General features: G+C 42.5%; 2 protein-coding genes across 2 annotated transcripts in view; one reads left to right on the top strand and one right to left on the bottom strand.

Annotated features, from left to right (window-relative positions):
* The window catches only part of LOC124031736 (glutaminase kidney isoform, mitochondrial-like), a 32,220-nt gene extending 16,292 nt beyond the window's left edge, over window positions 1–15,928 (top strand). Inside the window, exons 4-18 of the mRNA XM_046343347.1 lie at window positions 3,349–3,478; window positions 4,019–4,098; window positions 4,362–4,525; window positions 6,925–6,983; window positions 9,456–9,488; window positions 10,133–10,191; window positions 10,309–10,375; window positions 11,054–11,104; window positions 12,347–12,523; window positions 12,988–13,119; window positions 13,364–13,456; window positions 13,644–13,705; window positions 14,069–14,145; window positions 14,362–14,425; window positions 14,705–15,928. Of these exons, the coding sequence (XP_046199303.1) occupies window positions 3,349–3,478; window positions 4,019–4,098; window positions 4,362–4,525; window positions 6,925–6,983; window positions 9,456–9,488; window positions 10,133–10,191; window positions 10,309–10,375; window positions 11,054–11,104; window positions 12,347–12,523; window positions 12,988–13,119; window positions 13,364–13,456; window positions 13,644–13,705; window positions 14,069–14,145; window positions 14,362–14,425; window positions 14,705–14,894 (1,438 nt within the window). The 3' untranslated portion in view covers window positions 14,895–15,928. The remainder of the gene's footprint in view (window positions 1–3,348; window positions 3,479–4,018; window positions 4,099–4,361; window positions 4,526–6,924; window positions 6,984–9,455; window positions 9,489–10,132; window positions 10,192–10,308; window positions 10,376–11,053; window positions 11,105–12,346; window positions 12,524–12,987; window positions 13,120–13,363; window positions 13,457–13,643; window positions 13,706–14,068; window positions 14,146–14,361; window positions 14,426–14,704) is intronic.
* On the bottom strand, window positions 15,926–17,610 carry spryd4 (SPRY domain containing 4). The gene is made up of 2 exons (XM_046343348.1): window positions 17,450–17,610; window positions 15,926–17,008 (listed from the first exon to the last, which is right to left on the bottom strand). Exons 1-2 carry the CDS (start codon window positions 17,580–17,582, stop codon window positions 16,467–16,469), a joined length of 675 nt encoding a protein of 224 aa, XP_046199304.1. The 5' UTR covers window positions 17,583–17,610; the 3' UTR covers window positions 15,926–16,466.
* Between the last annotated feature and the right edge of the window lie 2,969 nt (window positions 17,611–20,579).

Genomic DNA, 20,579 nt, shown 5'->3' with positions numbered 1-20,579 from the left:
AGGATAGGATAGGGCCAGGATAGGATAGGGCCATTTAAAACAGGATAGGGCCAGGATAGGATAGGGCCATTTAAAACAGGATAGGGCAGGAGTAGCCCTGTCCTGGAGTAGCTCTAACAGAAGAAATATAATAAGAATAGGCATGCAATTTGAAAGACGACACTTTGGAGATTAATGGGGAAATGATCAGACCAAAGATGAGGACACAACACAACGCTGAATCCCCAAAATGACACTGTTGATTCTATGTGCATTTTACATTTACGGTACTTTACACAGCATTTGTCAATAACAAAATACTTTAGATACATTCAGTAACATGCATGTTGAAGCATGTGCAAGATGAGGGAAAAAAGATGACATGGGTTTGAGTGAAAGGTCTAACTTGGTGTGGCCACACACCTCTCCAAACTTTACACAGTTCCTTAGTCATTTCAATGCACTTGTATGACTCAAGGAAAGAGCCTTCAACTATAAGGTGCTTGTTTGAGCTCTCCTAGCTTTGCCATTGAGGAACTGAATCAAGCACACTTGCCCCTTTGTATTTGTAATACAGCCCTGTGTCCCCACCCTCACACAATTACTCTTGTTGTTTACACAATCCCCCCAAAAAACGGTCCATTTGAAAATCGCCATTTGGGTCAGGCGGGAATAATTTGAAAGCTTATTCTATTGCCAACATGGCTAGCTAAGCTGTAAAATATGCTCATACATGGTTCGGCTTTTAAAAGGCACTTCAGACTAACAGATTGTGATTGTTTGTGTGCATAGAATGGCGTGCATTCAAGTGTGTGTTCTGCGGCAAATTTTCTTCACAATACGACAAATGCAGGCTCATTCTGTCCAGGCTGTAGCGCATGTCATCCTTCTAACTGTGGATCATAAAGGTTGATACTGTAAATGACATGTTTTCAAATGCAGAAATGTAAAGTGTAGATTTGGGCCCACGGGTGTGCGGTTTGCTTGGGTGACATCAAAGTGATATTTATCTCATCTTTCAGAACACATCGACCCCTCTGTGTTTACAGCATTTCCCTCACTCAGACGACAACAAAGGTGCAAAAGTTAGCCCAATTAGCGGGAGGGATGGGGGAATCGTTTTGTTGTGCGCAGTGCTCAAGTTTATAACTGCGCTCAGTCAAGACCCATACAACGCTGATAACCGGAGAACCTAAGCTCTGACGTCATGTATAGTATTTTACTGTACAGCCGCTGGGTTCCAATTTTGCTTATCGATGGCAAAATCGTTTTCAACCCGTATACAGGATGACAGGAGCTGTGAGTGAAAAGGGCTACCATTCTTACCAATGTCCCAACCACTCTCTCTGAACGACCAACCAGTGGAGGTGGTTGAGTGTTTAAAATTCCAAGGGACACAAATTGATAACAAGCTAAGTTAAACAGAGAATGCAGGTTGTATTTTTTTATATTTAAAAGCAAGCCCACACTTGTTCTCAATCAGGAAATGAAATGGGTTTGGGGGTCAGACAGGATGTTGTGGAGAGGGTGTACAGCAGCTTGGTGGAGAGCATCCTCGCGTTCAATATGACAGTCTGGTACAGTCATCTGAGTGTGAGGAGCGAAAGCAAACTGACCAGCATAGTAAACACAGCCAGCAAAGTAATTGGTCGACCACAGGCACATTTGAGCAGTCTGTTTCACAAGGCAACCAAAAAGAGGACTGTCTTACAACCCACACGACAACCCAAAAGAGGCTTATCCCATTTAATTTTTTTACATTGCATTTTCTTGAAAGCATATATATATTTCACTGTGCAGAGGAACTGTTTATACTATTGCCCCCAGTGTTAACGAGAAACATCCATTACTTTGTTTTCCACTCTCTCTCTGCCTGTATCTGTGTCTGCTCCTCATACCTCTACAGTGGACAGGTGGAGATTTGTTATGGAAGGGATGTTTTGATTGTCAGGGATGTTTGAATGTGGGTGTATAGCAGTGTTTCTGTTGCGGTTAATGTGAGGCGAAAACAGATGGACAGCGTCTGTCGTTTTAATGGACGACAGCTGCCTCTGATCCTCACTGATGCACATGTGGACGTAACACATGCAGAGAGAGAGAGAGAGAGTTCTGGAATTGTTGGCGAACAGAGTATGACATTTGTGCAGGGCTTAAGGCTGGACAGGAGCTAATGAAAGGCCAGCGTAGTGGGTGAACTGCAGACGGCTGGTTGTATTAGGAGCTCGGCTTATCAGCGAGGTCTGATGGACTCTAGACTGCTGTCCAAACAGTATTACTTCCTAAGTGGCAAAGCTAACTTAATGAATGCCGTGATGATTCAGACACTGGCCTGCTACAGTAGCGAGTCCTGTCTGGTAGACTTCTTCTTACATTGAATTACTATATTCCAGTGATTGAATACTGCATATCTACAGTCCCTTTGTAGATCATAGATTGATACTTGGTGTTGTGCTTGGTATTGTTTCTAAACTAGGTCCAAAGACACACACACACACACACACACACACACACACACACACACACACACACACACACACACACACACACACACACACACACACACACACACACACACACACACACACACACACACACACACACACACACACACACACACACACACACACACACACACACACACACACACACACACACACACACACACGGAAAGTAATGTAGAACAGAATACGAATGTTGCGTGATTAGACATGGGTCTTTTCTTCTGTGGTGGTCACTAGCGATAGGCCACAAAAAGAAAAATCCCATTTCTATAAATGATGCGATCCTTCTGCTCGCCTCCCCAGTGCCCCAAACTCGAAACCAGGTTGCGTATTAACAAGCCCCGACGGATCTTTCGGCTCATCACAGCTATGAGAGCAATTTTCAATGCCGTTCTTTGAGATCATGTCAGTGCTTACTAAACTTAGCGCAATGTTTGTCTAGTGGTAAAGGCAGGTGTGTGTCTACAATATGATAGGCTGTCTATTCTCAGCGTTTAATTTGGTCCCGGGTTGGGGTCCAGTTTTTAGGTTGTTGGTGTCATTAGGATTTCGTCATAGGGTCAGTGGTGTATCTGCTCCACAGTTACAGGTCACTTAGCCCTGATACGTGGCTGTTGACTCCTAGACACTGCATACGAGTCAACAGCCTTGTATTGGGGCTATAGGTCACTGACACTGTGTGTGATAATACAGTAATTATACTATTTAAAAATAATCATCTAATGTGACGGATCGCAGTGTGTGTGCATACGTTTGTACGGCTGACCCCAGCCAGAATCGAACCCACAACTCTAGCGTTGCAAGCACCACGCTCCACCAACTGAGCCGTATCTGAAGTATGTGTGTGATATTTATGTATGTGTTTCAGGTGTGTGGGCGCTAACATCCTGCTGCTGACCCAGGCGTTCAGGAGGAAGTTCATCATCCCAGACTTTGAGGCATTTGCGTCCAACATCAACCAGCTGTACTACAGCACCCAGAGGCAGGTTGGGGGACACGTGAGTTCTGTGTTCAAACCTTTGGTCCGTGGACCGGTGCACTGCGGGTGGTCTGTAGATGTTTTGGGGTGTTTATAATAGGCCTTTTAATGTGTTAAATGCACTGCTAAAATTGAGAAAATTTGATTTTCGACAATGATGGTCTCAGGGAAATGGAAAAGGTTGCGAACCGCTGGGCTACACAATACACACATTCATTCCCACGTTAAAAACGATCTTTCACATACTGTACACAGACACAGCTACACATTTACATATGAATGCTAAAATAAGCACACCACCAAACATTTGCTTGCACGCATTAAAAAACATTCGCTAGGTTACATCACCGCACACAAGCTCACGGACCAGAGCTCACTGAAAACGCACTCACAAGCATGTACTAAATGAAAGCATGCACACACTGTACATTCGCAGACGCCTGCACATGCTATACACACATGTACTGTACATACCTGCCTTTGACATACATGACACGTGACTTATCCACTCCATTCCTTTGTGTGTGTGTGTGTGTGTGTGTGTGTCTCTTTTGCTCAGGTGGCAGATTATATTCCTCAATTGGCTAAATTCAGCCCTGATCTGTGGGGTGTGTCACTATGCACCGTGGATGGACAGAGGTGAGATTACATCATTTGTGTTATCTGCTCTATGTACATCGTCTCCTTTTATCCCCCACTGGTTTCCATTTTAACACACTTATCCCATGTCACTGACATGAAGAGCATTGAACAGGCAGTTCGCATGTCATCCCCCCCCCATCTTGCCTTGTCAGTGTCTGCCTAACTTGTTCATGTAGAATCCTCCTCTGTATTTGCTTTCACCTCAGCCTTCCTCTCACTGTCCCATGATCTCTCCCCTGTGCCCTGCTGGCGTGAGGCAGACATTCTGCAGGTGACACCAAGGTTCCATTCTGTCTTCAATCATGTGTGAAGCCTCTGGAGTACGCCATCGCTGTGCACGAGATTGGCACTGAGCATGTGCATCGCTACGTGGGGAAAGAGCCCAGCGGACTCAAATTCAACCAGCTGTCACTGGATGAGGAGGGTGAGAGACTCTTACCCTAACCCTGTCTGCCTACACGCTTAGAAAGAAAGGTGCTATCTAGAACCTAAAAGGATTCTTCGGGTGTCCTCGTAGGAGAACCCTTTTTGGTTCCAGGTATAATTATTTTGGGTTCTATAGGCCTAGGACTAAGGATCGTTTTAAAGCTGGGTTCATACAGACATTGGCAAGTCAAATTCAAGGACTTTCAGAGACTTTGTCAAGCACTTCGTTTTCATTTACAAGGACCTTGATGTAATGCAATTGTATAATGCATATAATTGTACAAATAGGGCGTAGTATAGATCTCCCCTCAAAAAGCGTTACAAGAACATGAAAAAGTAGGCCATTGCCACTTTCATTTTTTTAGGCCTTGCATTGATATTAAAACTATTATCACATTCTACAATATGTGAGAATAATGTGGACATTGCCTGATTTAATAGATTGGATGTACATTTGGCGGTTTGTCTTGTAGTTTGCGGCAGTAGCATTAATCTCACCATTTGAATCTCACCATCGCTGTTTTTATAATGAGAAAGTTACCAAAAAACAGATTCATTTTTTAATTGACTGACTTGTATGGAAAGTCAAGTTGAATCCTACATTAGACGTTAAGATGTCGTTCTCATAATAACCGCACTTGGTTTGACCACGACAGCGTTGCGCAACACCCTTCAATTGAAGCTGCGGGAATCAAACGAAAGTGGCCACATCTCTCACAAAAACGGATACAACATTAAATTACGGATAATTATAAGGGAGGAGGAGAACTTGTAAATTGGATACAATAATTACAAGGACTTTCAATCACCAACTTGAGGAAATGTCTGATTTTCATGGTAAGGCCTATTCCAGTACTTGCATTTCTGAGCTCCAAATTCAATTTCAAGTAGGCAACTTCAAGCCCCTGTGTTTAAAATTGCAGTTGTAACATGAAAAAAAAGTATGTATCTGTCGTGTTATTCCATTACCAGATCATATTGTTCATAAGCCCACTAGGCTATGTCATTTGTTGTCATTATATCCAGAAAAATCCATAGGACTATTTTGGGGTGTTGCGCAATAGTCTATCCTACACGATTGCGCACAGTAGCCTTGGCGCTTTCTCTGCTAATTCTAACGAGACCCTGTTGCAAATCAAGCAGACAAACAGATGATCAACCTCGATTCGCTAGGGATATTGGATCCCAACGTGGATCCAGGCACAACTGTCTTCGCCAATTTAACAAATGAGAACCAAAACATTCTGGACATTCCTTGCGAACAGTTTTTTTTTCTCCAGCACTTGGGCTGTTGCTGCATCGCATTGCACTATCACAACAGCTGTTCCTCACTTGACTGTCATTCGGGAAAATTCCTTCCGAGATCAGATGACGATGTGCGAAAATATCCCTGCATATCTAATCAGCTGGGCACCAAATGCTCAAGAACCACTTTAATGGCAGTACCGATTTAGGTTTTAATTATCAGTGTAAGGTGACTTTCGGTTAGAAGGATTCGATTTCGCAACATAATTCTTATTTTGGACATGTGTGCCCATGAAAACTGTTTTCAATCCATAATATGTAGTTACGCTGCATTTCTGAGATCTCCTATATTTAACAACTGTGACAGCTAGAACCAGGATTCTTACATGGTTCAAGTTCAATGTCAAATTGAACTGATTAATGCTTACATGTGATATAATGACAACTTACACTGTCATAACCCACTGTTCCTAGGCCTTCATTGTAAATAAGAAGTTGTTCTTAACTGACATGCCTAGTTAAATAAAGGTTAAAAAACATGTTTAAAGCTATGAACCACCTTATATCTCAATGTAATGACAACAAAAAAATGGCGAATTATTATCAATGACTGTAACAAGTTGTCCAGTGTAGGAAATCCTCAGTGGTACCCTAGTTCATAGAAAGACCCATGTCCCTGTATCCACTTCTATGTAGATGCTCCACACTTGAATGCATCTAAGTACTGGGGGGAAAATGTCCTTACGTTGAACCCTCAAATGATAACATTGACTATTGCCTGATCTAACCTAACTCGGTTGTAGGGTAGTAAATAGTTCATTCCAATGTCACACCGTGGAAGCAAACACTTACACATGTCAGTAAACAGTTGTGGTAAGACAAGAGAGCCAACCTCTGCAACTACAGGGGAAAATATCCATCAGCTTGACCAATGATTGCAACAAGCTGTAGGTACAGTCAATAGAGCAAGAACAGGCCATCTGATCATTAGCAAGTCAATGCATCTTATCTGCAGGTTCCCTCTCAGCTGGCTAGGTGCATAACACATGCATGTGTTAACTTTCTTAGTGGAAGTTATTTTACTGGACATATCTTTAGGTTATAGGGTGGTGGTGGAGTGCACGACAGTGACAACTCTCTCTCTCTGGACAGATAAACCACACAACCCTATGGTGAACGCCGGCGCTATTGTCATCAGTTCTCTGCTCAAGGTAAGGGGATTCCTGGGTGCACTGATGTTATAATTAAGTGATAATGCCCTCGAAGCCGGTGTTTGGAGGATATATTGGCACTGGTGTTAGGCGTTTTACTCTAAAAGAAATGTGAGATAATGTCTTGATGCTTTTTATAATGGAGATCAAGTTTATAAATTGGCTGGCTGGGCTGATGAGACAGTGGATTGCGCAGTCATATTGAACAGCGTAAATAGGCATTTTAACATCATAGAGTCAGCCGGTGGTAACTTGTGGAATAGACACCGGCTGTAATGCGGTTTTAACCAATCAGCATTCAGGATTAGACCCACCCGTTGTATAATTTCTTATAAGATTTTCATGAGGTTTTGGAATTAGAGCTCTAATCTTTGCTCGATAACTAAAACTAAATCAGTAGTACATTACATTCACACAGATTAAACATTGCATTGCATATACTGTATGAATGCAAACTGCTATACACCAAATCCACTCCAACATCAGATATACAAGAAATCAGGAAAACTGTCATAACTAGTACAGCCAAGTGTCACGGTCAGACTTTGCCGTCAATCATTGACCAATTGCCCTATATTGTGTGGACAGAGGTCAATAAGCTATCACCAGCTGACTCCCTATCAGTCAGCATTGCCCTCATTCTAACAGCTAAAGCAGTGGGGAAAGAGGGATGGCCACTGCCTTATGTAGAGATGGACCTCTATTCTACTGTGTGTCCCCCCCCCCCCCCCCCCTGCCTGGCTGCCTGTCCTTACCAGCTGACTGGAGAGATATGCCTCTTGGCTATGCGGGTCACGTACAGTAGTGGGGAAGGGGGTTACGGTCGGGGGTGGGGGTGGGGGTGGGGGGAGGGGGTGAGTCAGGCCAATGAGACCGCTGGGAAGAGTAGGTGTGTTTGTGTGTGTCTTTGACAATCACAGGGTTCTTTAATGGTCTGATACGGACGGTTTTATCTCAATATCATATCATTTCTGGGTAACGATTACAGTGCCTTCAGAAAATATTCATATCCCTTGATTTATTCCACATTTTGTTGTGTTACAGCCTGAATTCAAAGTTGATTAAATATTATGTATTTTTTCACCCATCTACACACAATACCCCATAATGACAAAGTGAAATGAAAATGTCTACATTAGGGTCCTTTAAAGGTCCAATGCAGATGTTTTTATCTCAATATCATATCATATTTCTGGGTAACAAATAAGTACCTTACTGTGATTGTTTTCAATTAAAATGGTCAAAAAGTGGAAAAAAAAGCTTCTTAGCGAAGGGCAATTGACCCTTCCCTAAGCCACACCCCCCTTGGTTACTGTTGCAACCTCGGATATCACATCCCCATTCAACCAATGGTGAAATCCCCTCACAATGATCTCAAACTGTGTTTGTAATAAACAATTAAATTAAACACAGACCACCCCCTTGTTAATCAAGACATCCTGGGGCTGGGCTTAACGAAGAGTCAATTTCTCATGCAAGAATTTTGCTAGGATTGTCTGGGAGTGGTCTGAGTGGGGTGGGGAAAACTAGCTGTTATTGACAGAGAGGTTTGGAACTCACTCTCTTATTGGTCTATTAGCTCATTTACCACCTGGTGACGTCACCAGTCAGGCAGGCCAAAACTCCATACCAAAACAGGTTGAAATTTTAAGCAGTCTTTTTTTTAAATGTACACAATTTCACAGCATTATTCCAACCTCATAGTGTGGAAATATATATAAAAACAGAAAAATCGACTTTTTAACTGCACTGGGCCTTTAAGTACATGAAGCAAGAACAGATGGAGATGGCCCGAACGTCATTTAATTGGCTAATAAGTCTATTGCACATACTGTACTACCTGTACTCGTCCAAGTCAGTGCAGCACCTCTAGCAAGTTTTAATTTGAGTTTATTCAATTTGATATTTATAAAGGTTGTGCAAATTTCAGTTGATCTTTCAGAGAGAGCAGAACTCTCAGAAGTTACGAGTGGGGAAAAAACGTGCCACTACTCCATGAACACTCCATCAGAACATCACTGATCAACAAGCCATGGGCTGCACCACGTCAGAAGAAACCTATTCCTTGAGGACAACTCAACTAGTCACCGTAATGTTTCAGATCGTCTCTGACCTTTCAGGACAGGGTGGCTCAGAGCAGTAAGGGGAAGTACCAGTCTCTGCCCTTTTTGGTGACTTAACGACTTGGCGGCGATCTTTCACTGGACCCTGAAACCCAAGCAGGGCAATAACCTGCCCCGCAGCTGCAAGCCCATGTCATACTCATCACATTACCACACGTGGACAGACAGGCGGACAGACAGACACTAAATGACTAAATGTACCCCACACGCCCACCCAGAATCTGTCTGACACCAACAGCACGCTGTGTCAGAATACACAAACACTGCCACCTAGGGGCTGAAAAGCTCTCTGCATAGTGTCAATACAGAAATACTGTACTGAAATTGTATTTTTTAATTTTTTTTACAGCCTAACTCAAACAAGGCAGAGCGGTTTGATTATGTGAGTATCCTTTAAGATTTCAGACTTCTGACACGTCTTACTCGTAACAATGTACATGTTATACACTGAGTGTACAAAACATTAAGAACACCTTCCTAATATTGAGTTGCACCCCCTTTTGCCATCTGAACAGCCTCGATTTGTCGGGGCATGGACTCTACAAGGTGTTGAAAGTGTTCCACAGGGACGCTGGCCCATGTTGACTCCAATGCTTCCCACAGTCGTGTCAAGTTGGCTGGATGTCCTTTGGGTGGTGGACCATTCTTGATAAAAACAGTAAACTGTTGAGCATGAAAAACCCGGCAGTGTTGCAGTTCTTTTGACACAAACTTTTGCGCCTGGCACCTACTACCATACCCCATACCCCGTTAAAAAGGCACTTATTTTTCCTTCACCCTCTGAATGGCACACATACACAATCAATGTCTCAATTGTTTCCAGGTTTAAAAATCCTCCTTTAACCTGACCACTCCCCTTCATCTACACTGATTTGAAGTGGATTTAACACGTGACATCAATAAGGGATCATAGCTTTCACCTAGATTCACCTGGTCAGTCTGTGTCATGGGAGGAGCAGTTGTTCTTAATGTTTTGTCCACTCGGCGTATTCTTTCATCTCGCAACTAACACATCTTTTATCGTAGGTAATGGAATACTTAAAGAAGATGGCCGGCACAGAGTATGTGGGCTTCAGCAACGCTACGTGAGTGTCGAATTGAATGTTATAATATGCAAATGCAATTATCCAATGTTGCAGCCCATGCAGTAACTTCACTTTGTGGTGCGATAAACTGCTTGCGATATGTATTTGCCTTCACAGTTTCCAGTCAGAGAAAGAGACCGGAGATAGGAATTTTGCTATTGGTTACTACCTGAAGGAGAAAAAAGTGAGTCTGGGTGTTTGAGCTTCACGGAGTCTTACCAATAGTTATATCAATTCCTAAACTCTTAGACTATGAGTTATCAACAATTTTTTAATTTTAAAAAATGTATTTGTCACATACACATGGTTAGCAGATGTTAATGCGAGTGTAGCGAAATGCTTGTGCTTCTAGTTCCGACAATGCAGTAATAACCAACAAGTAATCTAACCTAACAGTTCCACAACTACAACTGTATACAAACAAGTGTAAAGGGATAAAGAATATGTACATAAAGATATATGAATGAGTGATGGTACAGAACGGCATAGGCAAGATGCAGTAGATGGTATCGAGTACAGTATATACATATGAGATGAGTAATATAGGGTATGTAAACATTATTGGGGCCGTAAGCAAATTGGAGTGGGTCTAGGGTGTCAGGTAGGCTGGAGGTGATATGGTCCTTGACTAGTCTCTCAAAGCACTTCATGATGACAGAAGTGAGTGGCATGGTAGTCGCTTAGCTCAGTTACTTTAGCTTTCTTGGGAACAGGAACAATGGTGGCCCTCTTGAAGCATGTAGGGACAGCAGACTGGGGTAAGGATTGATTGAATATGTCCGTAAACACATGTTGATTGTGATCTAAGTTACCTGTTGATTGTGATCTAAAACTGTGGCCTCTCTCTCATTTTGCCTGACAGTGCTTTCCTAAGAATGCAGATATGATTGCAGCCCTCGACTTCTACTTCCAGGTGAGACTCATTTTTTAAGAAGTTTGCTGTTGAATCCAAGAAGGTCTTTAGCTTTTTCCTAGGCCTAGATTGAAACCGTAGCACTGAAGGTCTGCGCTGTAGTGCGATGGAAAATTGGAAGGTGATTTTCGATTGAACCTACATATGCAGTGTTTACCATGAATGCAGTCTCTGTGAACGCGGGAACATTGCCTTTAAATTTCAATCACGCTACAGTGCAGATCTACAGCGCAGATCTACAGCGCAGATCTACAGCGCAGATCTACAGCGCTACGGATTGAATCTATCTCCGACTTTCTGTCCCTGGTGGAAACACTGTAGTATTCGACTAAAGTACTACCCTCTACAGCAGGGGTCCCCAAACTTTTTCCTGTGAGGGCCACATAACTTTTCCCTTCTCTGATGGGGGGCCGGTGTCAGTTTGTAACAGAAAAAGTGTGACGATCGTAGGGGAGCTTAAAAAATGTATTGTTTTCCAGAAAGCCACACATAACCAAATAACCCTTTCCAGGTTCTTTACAGAAAAAAAGTCAAGAAACAAATAATAACACTATTAATGAAATAAATAATAACTAAATAACCCTCTCTGAGTTCTTCACAGAAAAAACAGGAAATAAATAATAACTAAATAACTCTCTCTGGGTTCTTCATAGAAAAAAAAGCCATGGAACATTAACTTTCTGTCGTGCCATGCACAATCTTAACAGATAAAAGTTCAGCTCAGTTGTCAGAGCAGAATCTCTCTGACACATATGAGCAGTCTCTTAAAGTTCTTGTGTTCCTTCCTTATAATCCTTTTGTAGGTTCCAGTAGGCTTGTAGACACCGCTGTTTGCCTTGCAAGCTATCGTACTTGTCTTTGTGACGGGATTCATAGTGTCGGCGAAAATTGTATTCTTTGAATACCGCCACAGTCTCTTGACAGATGAGACAAACAGCCTTTTCTTTGCATTGAACAAAAAAATAATCGTTTGTCCACTGCAGGTTAAATACCCTGCATTCTGAATCAATTTTTCTCTTACCTAACCTTTTCGCCATTATTCCGTTCTCTCTTTGACAGGGCCGGGCCTAGGATTTTTTTTCTGGAGGCCAAATAGGAAAAAAATTCGATAGCGTCTCTGGTATTGTTCAGAGGGCCGGGCCAAATGTGCTGACGGGCCGTATCCGGCCCGCGGGCCGTAGTTTGGTGACCACTGCTCTACAGCAAACCAGAGGTCTTAACTATTCTCTGTTTTCCTCTCAGCTGTGCTCCATCGAGGTGACGTGTGAGTCAGGCAGTGTCATGGCTGCCACACTGGCCAACGGGGGCATCTGTCCAATCACAGGCGAGCAGGTTCTGAGTGCGGAGGCCGTTCGGAACACCCTGAGCCTCATGCATTCCTGTGGAATGTACGACTTCTCTGGCCAGTTCGCTTTCCATGTGAGTTATTGAGAAACAGAGGTCAGAGGTCAATGACCCGAGGTGGCCTTATCCTACTATACAGTATGTGGTCAATTAGAACATTCCCCTTTATCTCAGATGTGCCATATTTCTTTCACCTATCCTATGTTGTCAGATGAGTAGTTGAAAGTGAGAGGAGACACGTTATTGCTATTGTCAGAATGTATTGCTATTGTTTTTTTGTTTCTGTTATTGTTTATTTGTTTTGTACCGTCTTGGTGTGATGCCTTGGTGGGGTTGGGTGGGATAGGAGGGATGGGTGCCGTGGGTGTGGGTTGATGTAAGGACTGGGGATGTTGTATTGTTTACAATGTCTCTATGTTCCCAACTGAATTGTATTGCTTTTTTTTTTGAAGACAGGAATCTATTTGAGACTATTTGAGATACACCCGGCTGGTTATAAGTGTACTGCTAACCTTAATTTTGCCTGTTCTTTTTCCCAGGTGGGTTTACCTGCTAAGTCTGGTGTTTCTGGTGCAGTACTGCTGGTGGTCCCTAATGTCATGGGAATAATGTGTTGGTCTCCTCCGTTAGACCGTGTCGGAAATAGTGTCCGAGGCATTCACTTCTGTCAGGTACACAGACGAGAAGAATTCCAATAACCTATGACTCACGTTTTTGTCAAACCCAGCAGTCGATATTTATTCTCGGTGATGGCCTTCTTTTTTTGTGTTTTTTTTTTTACATTTAGAAAGTATACTTTGTAACTGCATGAGACATTGTGGAAATGGAAGATTCAAGTAGAATAGAATGTTGAATAGTAGGGTAATCGGTCATTTTCCTGTCTGTATTGACCCCTTCTATCTGCTGATTGATCAGGAGCTGGTTTCTCTCTTCAACTTCCATAACTATGACAACCTGAGACACTTTGCAAGGAAGCTGGACCCTCGCAGACAATCACTTGATGATAGGGTAAGTAAGGGATAGAGTACACACGAAATACTTATTTTAATTTTTTCTTATTTTAACCTTTTAAACTCTCTGGAAAATTCATGTTTTCTGTTGTCTCCTTTACAACACTTGAAACACCTCTATGCCTCAATAGCCTTCTTCTATGTTGATCGCCCATCATTGAGATGTTTTCTTCTGCCCCCTTCAGAACAGGTCAGTGGTGAACCTGATGTTTGCAGCTTACAGTGGAGATGTCTCTGCCCTGAGGAGGTAAAGACGGAACCCTGGGAGACTAGTTATATAAATTCAATCCATCATAGTCGGTCCTAATGATTTATAAGAAATTATATTTTATAAGAAATTATAGTCTGCCATAACCAAGGGCTGGGCGCCAGACAGACAAGAAGAAACTTGTGAAATGATTTCCATAATACATTTAAATGCATGTTTTGCATGGAACAGACGACCCCTCGTATCAAATCAATTTTGTTTAACTTCAATATCATCACTGTAGAGCTTTTCAGAAAGTCATTTGTCTCGAATCCCTTATCTCTTCGTCTCGGCCATCTGTCATTCCAATGAACCTTTTGCTATACTCTTCTTTTCTTCTCTCGCTCCTGTCCTCCCCCCAAGGTTTGCTCTCTCGGCTGTGGACATGGAAGAGAAAGACTACGATTCTCGTACAGCCCTCCACGTGGCGTCAGCTGAAGGTGACCCTGTAATTTTTCATGATAATACTGTACTCCCACATAACATGTGCTTCAACCTTATCGTTCACATTTGGAATTCAAGTGTGGCTGATATGGTTGAATTGGAGTGGATGGCTTCGCTGTGTGGACCACAGAGATGTGAATGCATCACTGGTGGGTTGCACAAAACGCATTGCCGTATATTGAAGTCGAATTCTTCCTTCCCGTTTTATTCAGGTAATGTGGAAGCGGTGATCTTCCTAACAGGGACGTGTCAAGTGAACCCCCATATAAAGGACAGGTAGGGACACCATTGCCTCTGCCTGACACTTTTAATAACTCCCACGTCTCTGAGAAACGTTCCATAATAAAGGCCATTTTTGACATGGATAAAGTAGACTGCCCAGATCATTAAAATCACTCTGCTACACCAGAATAGTTCAGAGCTAGAGTGATGTCTTCAACTGAGTCTCATTGTCTCACTTGTTTCCCTTTGCCTCGCACCACATTTGCCTCTGTAGCTGTACGCCCGTTTCAAAGCTTTTTCCTGACCGCTCATTATCTTTCTCTGTGTCATCAGGTGGGGAAACACACCCCTGGATGACGCCAGGCAGTTTGGTCGGGACGGGGTGGTGTCGGTCCTGACGGAGTACCTGCGGCTGTACCCACGCAGTAGTGAGTCCCAGTCAGAAACCGAAGACCAGAGAAAGTTAAGACACATTGAAGGTGGTGGTTTAAGCCAGACGGACCGGACGTGTCTGACCATATGAAATGCGTCCATTTCGTGCCATTTAGCGAAGAGGTGTAAAGCGTAGTATATTTGATAGGGTCACACGTCACTGTGTCTAAAGGTTGGGGTTCGCCGCAGCATATCGCACTCCGCTGTGAGAGATTGTGCTGGCCCCAAGCACACTTTCTTTGTCCACGTTGCTGCACATAAGCTTCAGGAGTCTTCAGGAGTGGACAGCATCAATGTAATACTGTTTCATGTTGACATGGGCACCAACAAGTGATCAGTTGCTCATTCAGGTGAACTTGGCAGTTTTTTAAATTTGTAAGTACACACACGTTGTCCTTACTCGTCACTTAAAAATGCCAGTGTGATGCACATTTTATGTGTATATGCTGCCTGGTATGTGACCAGTGTTTGAAATGTATTTATTTATACAATGGTTTGTGATGGTTAAATTATGTATGAAGCTACAACATTAGTATTTAGTTAGTGGATTTTATGCCACTATACATACATTATAACTGCATAACGCACACAGCATTGTTATGTTACATATTGGCAGGTTATAAATATACTGTACAAATCTAGAAATATATTAAGTAGGAAAGTATATATTAATCTACCTCAGTAGGATGTTTCATAAGCAGGTCAGAAGATATGAGTGAACTATGACCCATGGATCGTGAGGATGAGGTATTTGACAATCATTTTGCTTCTGGTCTTCTCTCCTCTTTGGTGCGAATACTAATTGGCCCGAATACTAATTGGCCCAACATAAGAGAAACACAACTGTTACGTAACTATAGAAATGGCATGTCTAAATGGGATCTTTTGAGTGACTGAGACTGATGAATATTCATGTATGACAGTGTCCCATCAGCATTTCCTTTTTAAATATGTGCATGAATCTACTGAGTCAGATGACTGTTGTTTTTGATATGTTATAAAAACCAAAGACGTGCACACACAGGGGTTTCTTCCTGGGATGAAGTGATGCTGTTCTACAGACTGCTTCCTCAGGTTATTAAACTGTCAATGTCAGCTCGCCGCTGTAAATAAACGAGTGAAAATGTGTAACTTTTTATTTTATTATTTCAGCATACAATCTCAGCACACAATTGGATTATATCAAAAGGTTTAAAAAAATGCATGTTTTTGGTTTAATTCCAAGTTTGTCAAGGTAGTGGAGGATGTCAAGACATTAAGCAATAGTAATAACAGCAACATTCCCAGCACTTAATGATCTCGTTACACACAGGATGGCTACATATTGTTGCCATTTTATTTCACATAAAATTTTTAAAAAGAGAACACGAGGGGTAACAAAAACACAATTTATTGTGCCGGGTCTGTATGGCAGTGAAATTACAGATTGGATCAACTCCTTGCTTCCCCCATTGAAAATAAACTTCAAGCTTTACATTCGGATGGAGAATATTGCTCTTCATTGGGAGATTTGAAAGACATGTTCAAATCATATGCTGCCTGCTGTGAGTGTTCAGTTTACAAAAATGAATGCACATCGCCGCTCCTGGCCCCCTCTCGCCTTGCCATCAAAGCCATCCACCTGCCGGCCATATTGTCACCAGAGTCCAGAGATCCTTCTGCTTCACTTCAAGCCTTCAGGCTCCTCCAGACCTGAGTGTGTAAGCAGCTCTCCATCCCACAAGCCAAACGCTGGGCAGAGAGGCCCCCTGAATGTGACCCTCATGCTGTGGATCACCTTGGCCTTTGGGATATCCACCAGGCCTATAAGGCCGGCCTCATAGTCTAACAGGATGCCCACGCGATCAGGCTTACCCACCAGAGGCACCGGCACCCTCTGGTTGGTTGTCATGGCGAACCACTTGCGCTGGACGTAGCCGAACACCCAGGAGGAGCGGTTGGTGCCTACGCAGTCATCCCGTGACATCGCCGCCTCGGCCACGCCTAAACGGAACTCTGACGACTTCTTCACTGTCACCTCCCAGTAGTGGCGGCCGCCTGTGATTCGCCCGTCTCCGAACACCACGGCCCAATCACGGAAGCGCTCAGGGTTCTGTTGGACATGGCTGGGGTCTAGGCCCAGGATGCGATAGATGACACCTGTGTCCTTCTTAAAGAGGTCCAGACTGCTGTGGGCTGTCCTGTCGTCCAGCTTAAACTGCACCTCTATAGAGAGAAACAGAATAGAGACCAAAAATGATTCATAGATATTGGCAACTGCAGAACGTTCTCTAGAGGGGCAAATACATATGCATGGTGAAAGTGGAGACATACATGACATAAGCCATGTTAAAACGTTGTGATTTACCAGCAAATCGATTTAAGGTAAGAAAGCCGAAATGCAGTTTACTAGTCCGTCCAAAATGACTTAACCAAACTTTTCAAAGCTTGTAAAACTTGGTGAAATGACAGATTTCAAAACGAAAGTTTATTTACGCATGGAAACTTACACGGTAAGAATTACAACACAAACAGCTGGTCACGAGCGCGGTCAGAATTCTTATTATGCAATCTCCCCTGCTCTGACCTCTAGTTTGCTATGAGCTGAAACTAAGGCAAAGGGCGCCTCACTCACAGTGTCCACACGCAGTTCAAATGTCTACTCACTATTGCCTGCCGTTTGGGTAATATACCATCTTATCGCTGGAAGAAGTGCCCCACGTGTTTGTCTGCGGGACAATGCGCCCATAACTCGTCCTGCCAAGCGACAATATTGTCCCAAGCCAAGGGGCATCGCCATCTTTACTCACACAGCAAAGCTATTTCCTTCTTGGTAAATCTTCAAACTATGATTCTTGCTAAATGGCGCCATCTACGGCACCGGAGAATGGATTGAACATACCATACTGGACTTAATTTACAATTGAAACCTGGTTGGGCGCTGTCCATGGTCCTGATTTGACTGGCGAAGTAACGCTCAACACGTGGGCTATATCCCGTGGTAGGATCTACACTTAGTTGTTTTAGATTATAGAGTACCACAGTAGGAGTCATAAAACCTAACTGTCAAACAGGAAATGGTTCCAATCGTTTTTCCACCATTCATTTTTCCTATAGGAGATTTTAGATAATCCTGGCGTGACGTTTTGATAACTGTGTAAATCTCTCTAGGAAGTGACTTTTATAGAGATATTCGCCTGTATTTACTCCCCCAAAATTAAATGCTAATTAGCTGATCATTTGGTTATCATAAAGAACTACAAATGCCATGATGATCTGGACGAGACTGCCGAATCGAGGCAAAGGTAACAATCTCTGGATTAACTATCTAATGTTAGATAGATGTAGTAATGAATAAATTGGCTACATTTCATTAAACTGACTATTCTGTGAACTGTCTTGTGCAAGTTTTAAACTGACACAATATCAGTAAGCAAAGGTGTCAGCTGGAGATGACGAGCAGCTTGCGGAGATTTGTAGATTTGCAGATTTGCATGATGTCTACTTTGGTGCTGATTAGCAGTTTTGAATCTGAGAGGAAATAAAGCCAAATATATATCGATAAAAGTCACCTTGTCCGAGAGAGATTTACATGGTTATCAAAACGTCACGCCAGGGTAAGCCTACACGAAACACAGCCCTTATGTAACGGCCGTTGGTGGAAGAAGGTGAGAACCAAGGTGCAGCATGGTACGTGTTCATCATTATTTAATAGGAATAGAACACTAAAAATACAAAAAACAACAAAGTGAACGAACGAAACCGAAACAGTTCTATCTGGTGCAGATACAAACACTCAACAGAAAACAACTACCCACAAAACCCACGTGGGCAAGAGCTACCGAAGTATGGTTCTCAATCGGAGACAACGATAGACAGCTGTCCCTGATTGAGAACCATACCCGGCCAAAAACAAAGATATACAAAAACATAGAAAAGGGAACATTGAATGCCCACCCTAGTCACACCCTGGCCTAACCAAAATAGAGAATAAAAGCCTCTCCATGGCCAGGGAGAGCCACCTTATTTTAAGAGTTTCTAAAATCCCCAGTGGGAAAAAGTCATGGCGGAAAAAAAATGACTGGAACCATTTCCCTGTTTGACTGCTAGGGCTTATGGGTATTATGAGACTTCCACGGTGGGGCTCTATTATGGCTCTGGCTATGTTGTTTTAAATGTTTGTTTCGTCATCCTACAGCCAACACATCAACATGAAATTGAATTTTTTCAAACCTATCTTTGACTACCACGCGTCACGAAGGGGGACAGGGAAAAGAGGAAGATAACTATCGGCTTAATATAGGCCTAATTGTTTTCTTGGTGTGAGGAAATTGTCTTTATTTTTAAGAATATTCAGCCAGTCAATGACTTACAGGTGACAGAAGAGCCACTTAAAAACTTCTAATGTAGGGCAATGTCTAACCTTAGGCTACTTTGAATACAGAAATAGCTAGTCTGTATTTCATTTTGAAATTCAAGCACCTAGTCCCAATGTCGATAATAGAGGTCGCTAGGACTGTCCCTTGATACTTTGTACCAGTGTCAAGTGAAACACTAATTTAGCGAGGCTTTAAAAAGTGCTTGTCCATATCCCTGAGAGACTCTCGCATATTTAATGACACATAATATATATTTGGTTATATTATTAAGGCCTGAATTACTCCCACGTTACATTCATTTTTCATGCATAAACAGGTGCCTTCAGAAAGTATTCAGACTCCTTGACTCATTCCATATCTGGTTGTTACAGCCTGAATTCAACATGGTTTGTCACCATCTACACCCAATACCCCATAATGACAAAGTGAAAACCTGTTTTTAGAAATGTTTGCAAATGTATTGAAAATGAAATACCGAAATATCTCATTTACATAAGTATTCACACTCCTGAGTCAATGCATGTTAGAATCACCTTTGGCAGCGATTATAGCTGGGTAAGTCACTAAGATCCTTATACACCTTCATTGAACAATATTTGTACATTATCCTTTAAAAAAATGTCAAGCTCTGTCAAGTTGGTTGATGATCATTGCTAGACAGCCATTTTCAAGTCTTGCCATCGATTTTCAAGCCGATTTAAGTCAAAACTGTAACTCGGCCACTCAGGAACATTCAATGTTGTCTTGGTAAGCAACTCCAGTGTATATTTGTCCTTGTGTTTTAGGTTATTGTCCTGCTGAAAGGTTCATTTGTCTCCCAGTGTCTGTTGGAAAGCAGACTGAACCAGGTTTTCCTCTAGGATTTTGCCTGTGCTTAGCTGTATTTCGTTGATTTTTATCATTAAAAAACTCCCTAGTCCTTGCCAATGACAAGCATGCCATAACATGATGCAGCCACCACCATGCTGGGAAATATGAAGAGTGGCGTGTTGTATTGTATTTACCCCAAACATAACACTTTGTATTCAGGACATGAAGTTAATTTCTTTGCCAAATATTTCTAGTTTGTACAGGCTTCCTTCTTTTCACTCTGTCACTTAGATGAGTATTGTGGGGTAATTTCAATGTTGATCCATCCTCAGTTTTTCTCCAATCACAGCCATTAAACTCAGTGACTGTTTCAAACTCTTGTAACTGTTTCAAAGTTACCATTGGCCTCATGGTGAAATCCCTGAGCTGTTGTCTTCCTCTCTAGCAATTGAGTTTGAAGGATGCCTGTATCTCTGCAGTGAATGGGTGTAGTTAATAACTTCACCATGCTCAAAGGGTTATTCAATGTCTGCTTGTTTTTACCCTATTCTTCCCAGTGGCGGTTCTAGCTTGTATGCCTCCCTGCCTATTATTGCACACAGAGTCCA

The sequence above is a fragment of the Oncorhynchus gorbuscha genome, linkage group LG03, assembly GCF_021184085.1.
Source record: "Oncorhynchus gorbuscha isolate QuinsamMale2020 ecotype Even-year linkage group LG03, OgorEven_v1.0, whole genome shotgun sequence".
Lineage (NCBI taxonomy): Eukaryota > Metazoa > Chordata > Actinopteri > Salmoniformes > Salmonidae > Oncorhynchus > Oncorhynchus gorbuscha.
This window is presented reverse-complemented; position numbering and strand designations above follow the sequence as displayed.

Bases quoted from the DNA above. Each gene is read 5' to 3' on its own strand.
- spryd4 (XM_046343348.1), bottom strand. From the start codon at position 17,582: ATGGCGATGCCCCTTGGCTTGGGACAATATTGTCGCTTGGCAGGACGA. The intron at 17,009-17,449 runs GTGAGTAGACAT...TTCTCTCTATAG, and splicing joins TACCCAAACGGCAGGCAATA to AGGTGCAGTTTAAGCTGGAC.